This window comes from Panicum virgatum, chromosome 2N (genome assembly GCF_016808335.1).
Source record: "Panicum virgatum strain AP13 chromosome 2N, P.virgatum_v5, whole genome shotgun sequence".
Classification (NCBI taxonomy): domain Eukaryota; kingdom Viridiplantae; phylum Streptophyta; class Magnoliopsida; order Poales; family Poaceae; genus Panicum; species Panicum virgatum.
Genome location: NC_053146.1, coordinates 36,700,412 through 36,712,501, shown reverse-complemented (window position 1 = coordinate 36,712,501; position 12,090 = coordinate 36,700,412). Strand labels below are relative to the sequence as shown.

At 44.9% G+C, this 12,090-nt stretch overlaps 1 protein-coding gene across 1 annotated transcript; it reads right to left on the bottom strand.

Moving 5' to 3' along the window:
- Positions 1 to 5,256: 5,256 nt before the first annotated feature.
- Positions 5,257 to 6,484, bottom strand: LOC120660315. The gene has a single exon (XM_039938795.1). The coding sequence runs from the start codon at positions 6,339 to 6,341 to the stop codon at positions 5,694 to 5,696; it is 648 nt and encodes a 215-aa protein (XP_039794729.1). The 5' UTR covers positions 6,342 to 6,484; the 3' UTR covers positions 5,257 to 5,693.
- Between the last annotated feature and the right edge of the window lie 5,606 nt (positions 6,485 to 12,090).

Below are 12,090 nucleotides of genomic sequence, written 5' to 3'. Positions count from 1 at the left end.
TACAACCCGAATTTGGTCAAGTTTCATATAAAAGTATCTGACCCGTCCACCAACTCAACATTAACGATATGTGCTACCAGATTTTGCCATTCCACAAGTTTATTATCCACCAAAACCCTCCTAAAAGAAATATTGAGCGGTCTCGAAGCCATAACATGAGCCACAAAAGCATGTGGATCTCGAGCAATATTATAAATTGATGGATATTTAACTTTGAATGACAAGTTTGGCACCCATCTTTACTAATAAAGGAGCCGTTCGCCATCACCTCATCTTTAATCTTCATCAGCCCCCTCCAAACATGGGAGTCGTAAGGTTTGGCTTTCACTTGAGTGAGAGACTTAGATCTTAGATACTTATTAGTAAGTAAAGTTTGCCACAAGCCAATAGTATTTAGCAAATTTACCAACCACTTAGCCAATAAGCATTTATTCTGCAATTGTAAATCTAAGATTTCTAATCCCCCTTGATCCTTTGGGCGACACAAGATGTCCCATTTTGCAAGTCTAAATTTATATTTCTCTGAGGAACCTTGCCAAAAAAATCTTGATCTGAAATGGTCAAGATTTTTTAGTACCCCCTTGGGGATTTCAAAAAAGGACATCATAAATAAGGGAAGGCTGCTAAGTACTGAATTTAGTAAAACTAGACGTCCACCGTAAGACAGGAACTTAGCTTTCCAACAAGAGAGTTTTTTTTTCAAAGCGCTCCTCAACTTTACTCCATTTTGAATTAAGGAGTTGTCTATGGTGCATAGGAATTCCCAAATGTCTGAATAGGTATTCCCGTGCATTGCAACCAAAGAAATCGGTATAAAAGTCCTCCATCTCTTTAGCTGCACCATAACAGAAGATTTCACTCTTGTGGAAGTTGATCTTTAACCCAGATAATTGCTCGAAGGCACACAACAATAGTTTGAGATTTTTCGCTTGTTCTAAGTCATGATCAATAAAAATAATGGTGTCATCAGCATATTGTAGAATTGACAGATCATCATCTATAAGATGAGGGATGACACATCTTATTTGACCATCGGCTTTTGCTCTCTTAATTAGGAGAGGCAGCATATCAGCAACGATGTTAAATAAGATGGGTGACATTGGATCTCCTTGACGGAGCCCTCGTTTCGTTTGGAAGTAGGGACCAATGTCATCATTAACCTTGACACCCACACTCCCACCGGTCACCATTCCTTCAATCCATCTACACCATTTAGGAGAGAAACCTTTCATGCGTAGAGTTTGTTGAAGGAAAGACCATTTAACTTTATCATAGGTCTTTTCAAAGTCTATTTTAAAAATGACCCCATCCCTTTTTTTGTATGAAGTTCATGGATAGTTTCATGTAGAATTACTACTCCTTCCATGATATTCCTGCCTGGCATAAAGGAAGTCTGCGTAGGACTAACCACTGTCTGAGCTACTTTATTCAACCTATTTGTGCCAATTTTCGTAAAAATTTTAAAGCTGACATTAAGAACACAAATCAGTCTGCATTGTTGAATCTTAGTAGCTTTCTGAGTTTTAGAGATTAGTGTAATTATCCCAAAATTCAAACTAAAGAGGTTAAGATTCTCGTTAAAGAAATCTGAGAAAAGAGCCATAAGGTCGTTCTTAATTAATCCCCAAAAAACTTGGTTAAATTCTGCTGGGAAATCATCAGGACCCGGGGCTTTATTATGTTCCATATGAAACACTGCCTCCCTTACTTCAGCTTCCGTGAACTCACTAACGAGCACATCGTTTTTCTCTTGAGATACTTGTGGAATATCTGAAATTTGATTTTCCATTAATGTAATCTCCGAAACATCTGGAGTCCCAAAGAAGTTCTTATAAAACTGAGTAATATGGCTTTTGAGCTGATCATCTCCAACAACAACGCCTTGATCATTTTCAAGTTTATAAATATGTTGCTTTAGATGCTTCTCATTGGCCACTAGATGGAAAAATCTTGTATTATCGTCTCCCTCTAGTAGAGTTTTCACCTTGGCTCTCTCGTACAATTTTATCTCTTCTTCTCTCAAAAGAAGAACCAATCTCTCTTTAAGGAAATGTTTAAAATTAATTTCCTAATCGGAAAGAGGAACACTCTCAGCCTTCTTATCAAGATTTTCTAAGAGCGCTAAGAGTTCCTTCTTCTCCTTCCTATAAATTCCTGCTGTATGTTTGGCCTAGCCTCTGAGATGTTGTCTGAGCCTACGTAACTTATTCTGCCATCGCTCTAAGGGTGTACGTCTAGTGGTTTCCGATTGCCAAATCTTTGCAACCATGTCATAGAAACCATCCCGAATTAACCAGCCTCTTTCAAATTTAAAGTGACGTTGGTCAGTTTGGTGAGTGGACGCCCCCGTGTTTAACACCAGCGGGGTATGGTCAGAAATGTCTCTGTCTCTAGGTTCAACTGTTGACAGCGGGAACTTATCCTCCCAATCTGTACTAGCCAAAACTCTATCAAGTTTCTCAAAAATTGGATTGTCCCCAGTACCTGCCCAAGTATATTGGCGGCCTGACATCATAATTTCTTTGAGATCTAGAGACTCAATCACAGCATTAAACAAATTGGGCCATTTAAAGTCAAACACTCCGGAACTCTTATCCTCCGGTCTTCTCATAATATTAAAATCACCCCCAATTAGATAAGGGAGGGATTCCTTTGAGCAAGTGTTTGCTAGTTCAGATAAAAAAGCTTGTTTGTTTTGATGTTGTGTTGGTCCATAGACCCAAATTTGAAGCCATCGTTTTTGCATCTAAGGGTAAATTTAACATAAAAATCACCCTCAACAATGGCTCCAATATCAAAAACATTCAAGTCAACTCCAAGCAAGATGCCCCCAGATCTACCATGTGGCGCCATACTATGTCAAAGAAAATCTCGGCCGGCACATACATTTTTTAGAATATGATCCGGGAAGTCATCTCGACCGGTCTCGAAAAGAGCTATGAAATTAATTTGCTCTTCCTTAACCAAATCTGCCAAAAATCTGTGTTTAGCCAAGTTTTTTAAGACATCTGCTATTCCAGAAAACCCCTTTCATTTGATCACGATTTTAGAAGGGGTTTTTGGCTTTTTAGGGATCTTGCCAGTTTTAAGATTTTTGGCAGCGCTAGACTTTTTTTTCGATGGACAGGAGATAGGTCAATAATGTGATCATACTCCTGGTCCTGCGAGTTCTCATTTAGATCACCACCTACATGGCTGAGAACTGCATCAAGTCTGGCATCCCTTTCATCTTCACTTTCGTCTTGTAATTTCTTAGAATTTAAATTACTTTTTTTTTGTTTTTAGCAGCAACTACCATTTTATCAACCTCTTGATTTTTGATAGCAACAGCAGAAGCTTTCACAACATCGCTAGATCCTAGATTGATGCCTACCCTACCAAGGTTTGAAGTAATCTGCGAATCAGAAAAGGTGGTAAAAGAACGGCCAATATATAGGGCATGTTTAGTTGACAAAATTTTTCAAAATTTTTCGTCACATCAAATTTTTGGATACATGAATGGAGCATTAAATATAATTTGAAAAATTAACCAATTGCACAGTATAGCTGTAAATGATGAGATGAATTTTTTTTATTCTAATTAGTCCATGATTGGACGCTAATTATCAAATAAAAACAAAATGTTACAGTAGCCAAACCCAAAAAAAATCCACGAACTAAACACCCCTATACTACTACTGCACCAACCGAAAGCAGTTCCCAGCTTGGGAACTAGTAAAATCAAGCATGTCGGTCTTGAGTTTTCGTCCCCGACAGACAACGTACCTAGTTTAGTTAGCAGCTAGTACTGTTAGATTGTTGCATTGGGAAACCCTAAGGGTCCCCTTTGGAAGTATATAAATTGAGCACGTCCTTCTTTGCCTCCGACAAACAACCTAGTTTAATCACAGGCTAATGCTAGACTTGGATCTACGGGCAAACCTTATGAGTCTCTTTGGAACGCAGGATTCACAAAATAAAAAGGAAGAAAAAAAATACATAATTGGAATGAATGTTCAATTAAATCCTACAAGAATCTAAAATATATGAAAAAAAATACTAAACATATGTTTGGATTCTACACGGAAATCTTAAGATAGAAAGTAAACAAGACATGAGGTTCTTGTACCTCATACTTATTTCCCTCCAAATATTCGGGGAAGCGTCGTCCATTCAACTGGAATTCTGAAGTAATCGGTAGGATTATTCGATCCTTTGTTGCAAAAAAGTACGTTCCAAAGACTACGCCCCGTTCGGATGGCTGGAGCAGCAGCCAGCGGTGGATTATTTTCACTGTAGCTACAGTGTTTCGTGAGGGAAAACTGTCGGTGATTTGTGAGGGGAAGCCGCCAGTCAGCCCAGCCGAACGGGGCGTTGCATACGAAACAAATTCGTTGGGATTGAATCCTCGAAGTTTTTCTATTTTCCCCTCCATTTTAAAGGGTTCCTAATATAAACTTATATATCCACCGCGTGCTCGATCTGCACCCTCCGTGATCTCGTGCCAGAAAGGCAATGCCATTTACATGCGGCTCACGCGTATTTTTATTTGCTGCCCGTACCAAACTATTGCTGATGACGAGACTCGGGCTAATGATGGATTAGTTAAATTTAATAGATTCGCCTCACGATTTTCCGTCCATTCTTGTAATTAGTTTAATAATAGTTTATATTTAATACTCGTAATTAGTGTGGTAAAAAATTTCAAATATTTTCGCCCAAAATTTTTTGGGAACTAGACACGCCCTCATCTTGGTAATTAGCAGGGGCGAAGCTACATGTATTGATTCATGTCAGCTAACATCAATGATTTTGTACAGAATCAATGAACAAACACTATCTTGTACTGTAGCTGATAATGTTGTGACAGAGAGCATACCCTAGTGGCTTCATCTGTTGTTCCCGCCCCTGGTAATTAAACTCCGCGTGCGAGGAAACTTGCTCCGTTGCATGAAAGAATGCGAATTGCGACGCGGCATGTCACCGTAACTAGTCGGTCGTCGATCGACATGCGATGCGCGCACAACGCACGAAATCTTTTACGTGTACGCCTTTTGAAAGTAGAAATCGCCATAAGAGTTAAGTGTACTGTATTAGCCTTTATTTACGTCGCTGACTGTCAATCAGCAACTTTGATCTGACATTGATACACCTTTTCTACGCGATCTTTGGTACCTGTCCACTGGCAGGCGGGCCCTGCCAAGCGGAGACCTCAGCGACATTGATACAGAAGCTCGTCAGCAGCATCAGCTAGAAAACGAGTGGACGGAGACCCGGTGCCTTTCACCATTTTCTTTTTTCTCTTCTTATTTATCATCACAATCACCACATGAATCAAAGAATGGCGGTGGTACGGAAAGATTACACGCACTCAACGGCAAGGCTTTTACCGTCCATCTCCAGGAGAAGATGGGCAGCTGCAGCATGCTTTTTTTTTTTGCCTTTTCTAATCTAACCCCAGCTTGCTATGTCCCCAGTACAACACCATCAACACACAGGGCTCCCCGCACCTACTGCTTACTCCAAATGTTCTTTTTCCCCCCTTCCCTCCCCAATCGACAAGCAATTTTTTAAAATTATTAAATCATCTCACCAAGACACCAACCAATCCGGCGCGGCGCCTAACCACTCCCCCACAATACTAATCACACCTGCTGGCGGGTGGGCCCCGGCGGGGGGAATCGGCATCTCCAGCTTGTCGCCCTGTGGCATATTCACACCTCGCGGGCGTGGGGGAGGGGGGCGTGCCGCCGGCGCCGGGACGCCGCGTGCTCGCGCCGCCACCCGACCACCACTTGCTCCGAGGGCGCCTCCGCGGCCGCGCAGCCGCCTTCATCGGCGCCGGCCAGCCACGGCTCGCCGCTGGCCGTCATGGCGCCCCACAGCCTCACCGCGGGGACGCCGCCGAAGGGGGCCGGCCTCGCGCTCCCCCCGCCGGCGCGCGGCAGGCACTGCCAGGTCCGCACCACGGCGCCGCCCCAGGGGAACCCGCCGTCGTCCGCCGCGCCCTCGTAGAACCCGATCCGTTTCAGGTCCTGCGCCTCCTCCTCGCCCGAGGAGCTGGTGTCCGCCTCGTTGGAGCTCTCCTCCTCCTCGTCGTCGTCATCCTCGTCGCCCTCGTCCTCCTCGTCGCCGGAGGAGTAGTAGGTCCCGATGTGTGACTGGATGACCTCCTTGCCGCGCGACCGCAGGCGCAGCACGATGACCTGCAGCCGGCGCAGCAGGCTGGGCAGCGTCGCCAGCGCCGCCAGCGCCACGGCCAGCGGCGCCCACATCTCGGCCAGCAGCGCCGCGGCCAGCGCCGGCGCCCGCGAGAACCGCCCCACCCCGGCTTCAAGCATCGCCGCCGCCGCCGTCTCCATCGCCCCGCCGCCGACTAGACACAAAGACCGCCCCAAAATTAAAAGAGAGAGAAAAAAAAACAGAAATCTGGCGTTGCGCGTGTGAAGCAAAGCAAGAGGATGCCGATGCGAGGAAATGGGGAAGGAAGCCACGGAGGCGACGGCGGCGTCGCTTTAAAGCCACACGCAGCGTTTCGAAATCCCCGTTCTGCCCGCGGTGGGGCCAGGGTGTCAGTGGCTCGAGGCGTGGGGCGGAGACCGGGCGGGAGAGGAGAAAAAGGAAAAGTCGCGGCAGCCGCGGGTGGGACGGACGGAACGGCTCTGCTCCGGCGACGTGTGGACGGCAGCGTCGTTGGCCTTGGCCTTCGTCTCTCCCACGGTGAAAGCGTGGGCGGGGGTAGATAGACGACGATGACATGTGGGGGCGCGGAAATCCGGGCCCACGCGCGGCCGGCTGGTTATGAACGGAGGCTGGTGCGCTGGGGGTTCTGGACGCGGGGCGGAGATGGCGTCCCGGGGCGGGCGACGCGCCGGGCGCGGTGAGTCAGCAGCGGCGCCGAGGGCCCGTGCGGCGCGGGGGCTGACGGGTGGGACCGGCGCTGCCTGGCTGCTACGCCGCCGCGTGTGCACGCGTGGGGCTCCCCGACCGGGCCTCGCTGCTGCCGGAGCACAAGGGTCGCGTGTGGCATTTTCAAGAATTGGGCTCTCTAACGTTTTCATTCACGGCCCAATAACAAAATTAACAGTGGAAAGACAGTAACGAGTAACGGAGACACACACAGGAAGACACCGAAGCAGCAGCCGGAGAGAGTTCCCGTGCAGTACAGTGACTGCCGCTGACACTGAACTGCACGGGACTGGCCTTGTTTAGTTTGACAATAAAACTAGCGCATAGGTTTCTCGAAAAGAGAATTTTGCATATATGAAATATTAAATGAAGTTTATTTGTAAATTTTTTTTAAGGATGGATGTAACTTTTCGCGACGAATTTAATGACGGTAATTAATCGATGATTAGCTATAGTGATGTTACAGTAACAATTCTCCAATCACACGGTCAAAGACCTCATTAGATTCTTCAGGGTCACTAGCATAGGAGTTCTGAAGTTGATTTTGTAAACTAACTTTGTTTAACACCATAATTAATGGTAAAAATTGTTACTATTCCTAACGTGCTACAATTTTAACGCGAACCAAACAACGGTGGGGATGGACGGCTGCCGGGGCGGGGGGCGGTCGGGCTGGATCCTGGGGCGGAGGTGCGCCGGGCCCTCTGCGATCGGTGCTCAGCCACTAGTTCCCTGACAGGTCGGATCCCTCGTCAGTTGTCTCCTCTGGATCGGGGGGCTGTGGTGGACACGTCTGCACGGGTAGGATGGTTTTATCGCCTTTGCCATTGCTTTCTTGCTCATCACCCCGTTCGGCTGGTGGACAGCCTCTACAGTATTTTTCTCTCACACAACTCCAGCTCCAGCCTCCAATCATTAGCCAGGCAATAGTGTTTTTCTCTCACACAACTCCAGCTCCAGCCTCCAGCTCCAGCCTGCCGAACGGGGTGTATAGTAGATGGTTTATCTCAACTCTGAAGAACGGCCACGTGTGACGGCCTGTTCAGATAAACTCTAGAGAGGGTTGGTAGCTGACACTGCTGCGAATGGCATGGTATCCTGCTTCTAAAATCAGAATTAAGACCGTTTTGGCTTTTATGCTTTTCCTAGTTTAACCTGACAGTATAACGATAAGTTTAGATAATTTACTAAAAAACGGAGTTCCATTGTACTAGCTTTGGAAGCAGTTGGAAGTCCATCATGAACAGAACAAATGGATTGATTGAGTGGTAGCTAGAGTTTTGATGGCAGTCCATTTATTTATTTCCAACCTGCCGTACCATTATTTTAGACTTTTTCAACCTGTTCGGATGCTCACTTTTGGCTGGGCTGGAGCGGAACTGGCTGGGCTGATCAGTCCAGCCCAGCCGATCGGCTGATCAGCTCGTGGATGCCGCAGCCCCCAGTTCCCATCCAGCAGGCTTTCTTATTGTTGGCGTCATGTACTTCAATTTCCAGCAGTCTGAATCAACCAGTTTGAACCGGCTGGAAATTTCTGATGGTCCTGTAGCGGCTGAATGGCTGGCAGCTCCAGCCCAGCCAAAAACCACCATCCCAACAGGCTGTTTGTTGAGCACGATGAAACACGTGTTACTCCTCCCGAACTAGTGTAATTGATCATGTGACCATATCTTGCAAGCAATCTATATATAAACAAAAGTTTTGGCTATTCAACAAAGCCAAGACATATAATTATAGACATGTACATGGCCATAGGCATGAATGATGCAAGTCAAGGCCTTACCGACGGCATCCCTGTTGGAGCCAAGGTTTTTGACCCACAATATTGTATAACCATGCACTGTGAATTCTCCTCCCAACTAACGTTGGTGTGGCACAGGCACATAGGGGTCCTGCCCAAGAGCCAAACTGACATTCAATATGTGCTACAATGTAGGCGAATTTAGCCGACTTTAGGATGATTTCTCGATCGATCCTGTGCTTGGCAGCCTTGAGATTTAGCTGCAATGATGAAGTAGCAGTTGCTTCTACTCCAGAAAAAATGAGAACTCCTCTTGCAACGGGAAGAGGATTCCTTTTAGAGTATGCATTGTTGTATTGTATAAAAAAAAGAGGAGGAAAGACGATCATACATACAGGAATTAGGTCGTGTTTAGATGAAACGCAAAAAAAAATTTGCAATGGAATCTTGCTAATTTGAAGTACTAAATGAAGTCTATTTATAAATTTTTTTATACAGATGGGTTGTAAATCGCGAGACGAATCTAATGATGCTAATTAATCCATGAGTAAACCTTAGCGGATGGTTACTATAGCATCACTGTTGCAAATCATGGATTAAGTAGGCTCATTAGATTCGTCTCGCGATTTACAGCCCATCCATGCAAAAAGTTTTGTAAATAAACATCATTTAGTACTCCATACATGTATCCAAATATTTGATGTGATGTTTTTTTTTGTGTTTAGGAAATTTAGGGGTTGTGACCTAAACAGAGCCTTGATATCATGATCTTTCGTCGTCGTGTGCTCCAACGCAAGCTACATCTGCACCACGGGAACTCAGCCTGTAAACCGGAAAGGTAAGGCATGGCATGGACAGCCGTCAGGCACCACATAAATTCAGAATAAATTAAGGATGATCCATACTTGCACACGGCACACCAAATCCTTCCGCTGACGGCGTGGCACCAGCCACCAGCTAGCTATTGATTGCAACTCCACCGAAAAGTTGGATAGCAGATGGCTCTATCAGTGGCGTAGCCAGCTGAAGATGAAACACTGAAACAACAGGCGTGAATGCGTGATTAATCCCTAATGAATGGAGGATATGATGCGTGACCGGCCGGTGCGTTTACAAGTTGCAGCGGTTCGGACGTGACAAGGCCACGCGACCTCATCGATCTCCGCATGTACTTTTTATAGAGTAAAATATATGGACGCCAAAATATAAGCATCTAGAGTATATGTAGTTTGCGTAGCATTAAATAAAGCGCGCGCGGACGAATATAATATATATGTAGCTAGCATGAAAGCAACTCGGGGTGTGTTTAGATGCCCCAAATCCCCCAAAATCTAAATTTTCCATCACATCTCCATCATATCGAAACATTAAATATAGCAAATGACATATGCATGGAGTACTAATTGTAGATAAATAAAAAAACTAATTGCATAGTTTTGATGTACGTTGCGAGACGAATCTTTTGAGCCTAGTTAGGTCATGGTAGCACAATGTTTATCACAAAGAAACAAAAAGTGATACAGTGTGCGATACGATAATTGGTGACTGCGATCGATTTGGTCGACACATAAATAAATGGTCGATGTGCAGTGTGTATGTATGCTGTCTGGTAGTATCATCCCCTATATTTGTGCTGCTGCTAGCTGGCAGTCAGCGACAGTGTGCACGACGCCGACGCTTAAGAGTAAGGATGGATTCGGATGTCTATTCGAATGTTAGATTTTTGGTCATTTTTCTTCGATTGTGGACAAATAAAATATAGAATTTACTATATAAATTCATAGCCTTGTATTTAACATTGATCTTATAAAGATTCATAAAAACTAAACCTCAAATTTATCATATATATTCTCAAATAATAGATATAAAAATTCGAATACGGATACGAATCTTTTATCACCTTTTTAATTGTAGGGAGCAAATAATACATAAAAAAAATTTATACAAAATTTTATTCTTATGTGTAATAATATGTTTGATAATATAAAAAAAGATTAGCATAAAATTTTAAGCATATCTATTTTAAAATATCAAATTTGTTCTAAGAATTCGGATGTTTAGATCCATCCTTACTTAAGGGCAATGATTCCGCCCGCTCGCCGGCGAAATAAAACTTCAGCGTGGCTGGTAGCAGCATCGGGAGCTGCGCAGCAGCACATGCAGTCGCATGCGGGGCAGGCGAAGAGAGCTCTGCAGCGCATGCATCGAATAGGATCGCAGTTCGCCCGCTTCCAGCCGGCGTTTTGTCAAACGCCCGCGTGGCATTCTCTCCTTTTCTCCCTCTGCCGGCGGTGATTCAGCCCGCTCGGCGCCCTCCACTATACTTGCTCTAACAGCAAGTGGTTTGTGTCGCATCATCAGCAAAACGGGAACTCTCGGTCCCATCATTGGACGTACGATGTGGCTCCGGCGGCCTGGCCGGACCCACCTGGGGGCCTGAGCCTCCGACGGTGTAGCCACATGGGCGGCGGCAGGGGTATGCCCCTGTATGCCTTGGCATACCCATGATTTGAGATCAAATATTAATATGTATACATATTTATACGTATCATGTATATTTAGCACATAAAGGAACAAAGTCTACTAGCTCATCAAGGGAGAAACTAGCCCAATAAACTTCAAATAAGTCTCATTTCATCCAAACACATAGACTTATAAGCCCCTCCATAAACCCATAAGCTTCTTTAAAGGATGCTTACGAGGTTTATTTCATGTGGGCTGCATCAAGAAAATAATATTTTTTAACATGTATCACTCCACACCCCTATTATTCCGCCTCTACAAGAGGCTTATGGGCTTGAAGTAACCATACAGGTCTAAACTCGCGTACTCGCATCTCGCAAGCGGCAAGTCGCATTGTATCACCCCTTTCCCCGCTCGCCTCAGCGCCGCATCGCCGCATCCTGGAGGCCTAATCGGCGCATCCCCAGCTCGGCAATTGGCGCTTGACAGCTCTCACACTTGGTCACTCTAGCAATAGGCGGGTAGCCCATCACCTCGCGTGCTCGCCCCCATCGGCTATCACTCGCGGGCTGCGATTACATTTGCTTAGTTACATTTATTCAGAGAGAATTCTTCAATCAAGTGAAAGATGAGGATATTATCAATCTCTTTGAACAGAACAGAAGGGGTCGTAGGATTATATTGTAGTAGCCTTTATTGTTTTATAATATTCTTTAATTATTACTTATACTTTGGTTATTATTATGAATTTGTTGTGGCCATTACTCCGTATAACTTATTGTCCATTGTATTACGTATTTGCTTTGAAATTTTTTTATATGTGGCATACCCAGTCGCAAATTCCTAGCTCCGCCACTGTGTAGCCAGTGACTAATAAAGAAAAATAGCTAAATGTTAGCTCATATATCAAGTCAATATCCGAATTAGAATCCGAATCCGAGGCATCCGTTTTGCATTCGTATCCGAGAATATCCGAATTCGTATCCGTATTCGATTTA

Excerpts from the sequence above, each read along its gene's own strand:
- LOC120660315 (XM_039938795.1), bottom strand. The coding sequence starts at position 6,341 with ATGGAGACGGCGGCGGCGGCGATGCTTGAAGCCGGGGTGGGGCGGTTC.